Genomic DNA, 5263 nt, shown 5'->3' with positions numbered 1-5263 from the left:
AAATCTCAACCACTGCCCGTGATTTTTCATCGTCTTGAGCTTCCACATAAATATTGTGTTTTGGTGATTGTTATTTTCATCTTGCAGCTATAGTGTGTTCCCCTCTCTCCTTAGATATCACGAAGCCCATTATCTCATCTTTAATATTCATAATAATCGGCTCAATTTCTAACAAGTGGTACAAAGCATGTACCTACCTCTTAGATTGCTAACAAGTGGTATCAAAGCCAAAGATCGACAGTTCTTGGGAGAGCCAGTTTGGTTTCGTATTAGAGTGATGTTTGATCAACTCAAAATGAGGTTTGATTATTTCAGGATGTCAAGTAAGTAGTTTGAAATTCTGCTTTTGGATCGGACCATTAGATTTTCGTTTTGGTAGATTTTTATTTGAAAACTGGAGAAGAAGCAATGTAAGGATCAAATTGTGGACAAATATGATCTCAATTATATGTTTTGAAAGGATCAATGACCATGCTTGATGCAACTGTAAAGAGATATTAAACTTCATGAGAGGTTCGATGATGCTAATTTGGTAACTTATGGTTTGATAATAATTGAATAAAATAAAGTTGGTTGTGGTCAAGTTGCTCGTGGTGATAATTTAAGTAAATTTGGTATTGAATAACCAGCTACTAACTCTGGAAAATACGTTGTGATCTTGATGATCTTATTGCACCTAATGATAATTCGAGTAAATTTTGTACCCCAAGTAATCCTGTAGACAGATAGTGCACGGATTCAATTGGCAGCTGTTGAGTTTGCCCTAGTTGGGTTTTGTGGAAGACTTGGAGCAATTTGGTAGAGTATTCATTTAGAGAATTTTGTTGGAGTGGAAGAATTAAGTTTTATTTTTTGCAGTGGAATTCGTGGAGAACTTTTGAAGCTTTGTTCATTGTTGTAGAATTCGTATCAAGGTGTTGTGGCCCAAATTCTGTTTTAGAGGTATACTTGGAGTCGATTGTTTGTTTTGAAGATATCTTAAATAAGTAGAAGACTACAATGAGTCAATGACGATGAAAGATGGACAAGGAGCGAAGAAGGCGCTGCACAATCGCTCGCTGGCCACTCATCAAACAAGGTGTTGGCCGCTTGCTAGGCACAAGCCATCCGGATTTTCAGAGTCTGCAATTTTACCAATTTTGGACCATTGAAATACTCCGTTATTAGTTTTATATATTGTAATAGGACTTCACTTTGTATTAGACTCTTGTTGTATTAATTCTCCTAATATATTAGAAATTCTTGTACTATAACTATGTGATGTACTACACATATTTATTTGATCGACTCAAAGAGTGATCCAGATGATCCAGTTTAATAGAGAGAGAATCGCAGATAGAGAGATCAGGAGAGTGTCCTGTGAGATCCATCATAATATATTATAATTCCTTACTTTGATATAGTGAATTATCTGTCCTATCGGTGAATTTTTTCCATCTTAAATTTCCGCGTAAATAGTATGTTCTTGTGATTTGTTATTTTCATCTTGGGTCAATTTCTAACAACAACAATTACGTTTTAATCTAGAATGGAAAACAAACACAGAGACTAATTGAAATGAATTATTACCAGGAAAATTATATGAGCTAAGACTTCATAGTTTATACAGAAATTTGGGAAGCAGAGACTATAGCACCACCATCTAACCAAATGAAGGAAGAACACATTTAAGTAGCCTAATAGTTTTACTAAAAAGAAAAAAAGAAACAGAAAAATAGACTGATAATGCATACAACTGCCTCCTAACTCAGACTCTCAAGAGGCACCATGGGATCATTTCCTTGTATTCGCTAGACGTTTACTCCACAACGATCCTTCTTGACTCCTTTCCAGCATGCATTTCTCCTATATTACTGGACCATGTAAGAAACAAATATCCAGAATTCCAAAAACGATATTATGCACATGTATGCAAAAAACTCTAAGTCTATTAACCTATTAATTCGACTATGATATGAATAGTGAAAAACATATAATTCGACTACAATCTTCTAATTAATATGCACAAATTGAGGATACTAAATTGTCAAATCAAACTCAAGAAACCAAATAATTAGACAACTCGAATAGTTTAAGGCTGCGATGGTCGAATCCATAAATTGCTGTAATTATTGAAGGTGAACAAAGCTATAAGTTTGGTTGATGCAAACACAAGAAGCTCAGAAATTTCATCTGCTATTATTAGTGAAAATCTTCATTCAGTAATATTTGAAGCAATCTTAACAATATAGCCTTCACAAAGGAACAGAATAATGGTCATCAGAGTAATTCTACGACCCAATAGAGCATACCTTTAGCTTACTTATCTAATGGAAGGTCACCAAGCCATAGTCGATATATAGAATGTAAATGGGGACTGTCTAACAAAAAAGCATTTCACTTCATATAACTCAATGGAAATTCTACAGGGACACCAGTCGAGCTGGTCTATGTGTTGTATTCACTTAACCTAAAAGATATAGCTGGAAAAATAATGTGCATGACATAACACATCGCTGCCATGTGAAGAATCGAATGAAGACTTTCAAGGTGAAAAGAATTAACCTGGCACAAAGCAATACTTTCGTTGGACCCTGTGCTTTACTTTTTCTCCCTGAACCAGGACATGTTTAATAATGGTGCTTTTGGAAGAAGATATTCCATCATCATGCAGATTTTCTTGAGGGACATTTACCGCATTTCCACCTGGCCCTGTTGTTTCCTCAGTTCCGTTCTTCGTTTGATCTCCATGTTTGCCTGTATCTGCCCTTATGTGACACACTGACTCTAGTTTAGGTCGACAAATATAAATCAGTACAGAGAACATGGATAACCAAAGCTGGCATTTGAAGCAATATACTCAAGAAAATGAGAAATCTTAAACAGTGAGGATGAAACTTCAATGACTTGTCAAGGAACAACCTAAGGATTAGTTATTTAATGAAATGAAGGGGATTGATAGTTTAGTATGAAGAAGCAAATTGAGTGCGATGCACATGAGACAATTGCGTGGGAAATGTATAAAAAAAATTTAGCAACTTCACTCTATTTCCTGATTGGAGATAGCTGAACATTCCCACCAGCTCAAACAACAAAAGACTGCAGGGAAGACAACAACAAACTACTAAGCCTCATTCTCAACAAATTTTGCATTTGGCAACATAAATCCTCTGTCACCCGAGTTCGATTACCATACCCAAAAAATTACCCTAAAATGTTTCCAAAAAAAGAAAGAAAAAACTGAGCACTCCACACATTCCAGTAAAAAAGCTAAAATAAAATCTTTGACAAGTTGATATTGTTAAAGTTTGGGGTCCATCTTAATAAGGTCAACCTTATTAAGAGGAGTGTCCCAATTCTTTATATATTGGTCATTATTTCGATATTTTACCGATGTGGGATTATATTCCCTTAACATGCCCCCGCAAGATGGTGGCTCATTTGAGCAGACCAATCTTGAAATCCGTGTGCTCATTTTTAGAGACTTAATCGGATCGAATCGCTCGTTGGAGCTTAATGAGCTCTGATACCATGTTAAAACTTGGTGCGAAGCTCTTGAAAGCGAGTCTTTGAAAGAGCCTTCGTCATGAGATCCGCAAGTTGATCACGGGTAGATATATGAGATACATTGAGCAGGCCTTTGTTAACATAGTCCCGAACAAAATGAATATCAATGGCAATATGCTTCATGCGGGAATGTTGAATAGGATTTAAGCTGAGCTGAGTGGCACCAATATTGTCACAGTATAATTTTGGTATAGCAGGGAGAGTCACCTGTAGTTCTTGAAAGAGCGAAGTAAGCCATGCTATTTCCGAAGCAGTAGTCGCAAGAGCACGATATTCAGCTTCGGTGGAGGAGCGCGCAACAGCACGCTGTTTTCGTGTGCTCCAGGATATAGGATTGTTGCCAAGATAAATGATGTAGGCTGAAGTGGAAGTTCGGTCATCCATATTGCCTGCCCAATCAGCATCAGAGTATGCAGTGAGATGAAGACCTTTAGTTTTGCGAAGCTGTAGACCATGATAAAGAGTCGCTTTGAGGTATCGCAATAACCGTTTAGCTGCTGTCCAATGTGTCACCGTTGGTCTATGCATAAATTGAGCAAGGCGAGAAATCGGGAAAGCAATGTCAGGTCTCGTAAGAGATAGATATTGAAGTGAACCAATAATTCGACGATACTCCGTGCAATCAACAGAGGTTGTGCCATCATCCAGGCGGAGAACATCAGAGGTAGACATTGGGGTCACAATCTCTTTCGCATTGTCAAGGCCTGTTTTAGAGAGTAATTCCCTAATATACTTATGCTGAGATGAAAATATACCATCTGTGGTGGGGATAACTTCAACACCCAAAAAGAAACTTAATGGGCCAAGACCTTTGAGAGAGAAGGCCTTGCCCAAAGAAGTGACAACCTGCTGGATAAAAGTGCTGGAATTTCCTGTGAGAATGAGATCATCCACATAAATGAGAAAATATGCAGTTAGATCATCCATATGATATATAAATAAGGAGGGGTCGGCTTTAGATTGAGAAAACCCCATTTTTGTGAGACAATCACTTAATGCATGATACCAAGCCCGCGGGGCTTGTTTGAGTCCATAGAGAGAGCGATGAAGCTTGCATATATGATGAGGTGCATTGAGGTTAACAAAACCAGCTGGTTGTGCCATGTAAACTTCCTCAGTCAAAGTGCCATGGAAAAATGCAATGTTGACATCTAGTTGACGAAGAGGCCAACCCCTAGACACAGCAAGAGTAAGTATCGCGCGGATTGTAGCTGGTTTGACTACAGGAGAAAAAGTTTCTTTATAATCCAAGCCAGGTCGTTGGTGGAACCCTTTAGCCACTAATCTGGCCTTATAACGATCAATATTGCCATCTGGTTTTCGCTTGATGCGATACACCCATTTGCAACCAATGGGATTATGATGAGGAAGTTTCTCGACAAGGGTCCAATTCCATGTTTCAATAGGGAAGTGAATTCCTCACTCATAGCCTGGCGCCAAAGAGGATCCTTCATGGCCTATGATACACAAGTGGGCTCAAGAGCAGGTGGCAGTGAATGTTTAGACACTTGGTATATCTGCTTGGGTCGGTAGATATTATTCATGGCTCGTGTAATCATGCCATGAGTACGGACCGGTGCAGCAGGTTCTGATGGGCCAGATGTAGCACTTGGGTTACTATCCAGAGAAGTGGCTAATGTAGTCTGCGAAGGACTCGGATCCAAGGGCTGCTGCTGAGAGTGATGTGAACGAGTTGGGTTTGGGGAGGACTCAACAA

The 5263-nt window shown here is 38.6% G+C and overlaps 1 protein-coding gene across 3 annotated transcripts in view; it reads right to left on the bottom strand.

Annotated features, from left to right (window-relative positions):
• Positions 1–1549: 1549 nt before the first annotated feature.
• Positions 1550–5263, bottom strand: part of LOC111403737 — a 6819-nt gene continuing 3105 nt past the window's right edge. Inside the window, exons 3-4 of one of the 3 annotated variants that reach the window (XM_023032345.1) lie at positions 2545–2766; positions 1550–1853 (exon numbers count right to left, since the gene is read on the bottom strand). In XM_023032345.1, the coding sequence (XP_022888113.1) occupies positions 1846–1853; positions 2545–2766 (230 nt within the window). In that variant the 3' untranslated portion in view covers positions 1550–1845. The remainder of the gene's footprint in view (positions 1854–2544; positions 2767–5263) is intronic. The other 2 variants (XM_023032343.1, XM_023032344.1) reach the window with 2 other exon arrangements.

Source organism: Olea europaea, chromosome 11, assembly GCF_002742605.1.
Source record: "Olea europaea var. sylvestris chromosome 11, O_europaea_v1, whole genome shotgun sequence".
Taxonomy (NCBI): Eukaryota; Viridiplantae; Streptophyta; class Magnoliopsida; order Lamiales; family Oleaceae; genus Olea; species Olea europaea.
Note: the sequence above shows the minus strand (reverse complement) of the source record. Positions and strands in the feature narration are given on the sequence as shown.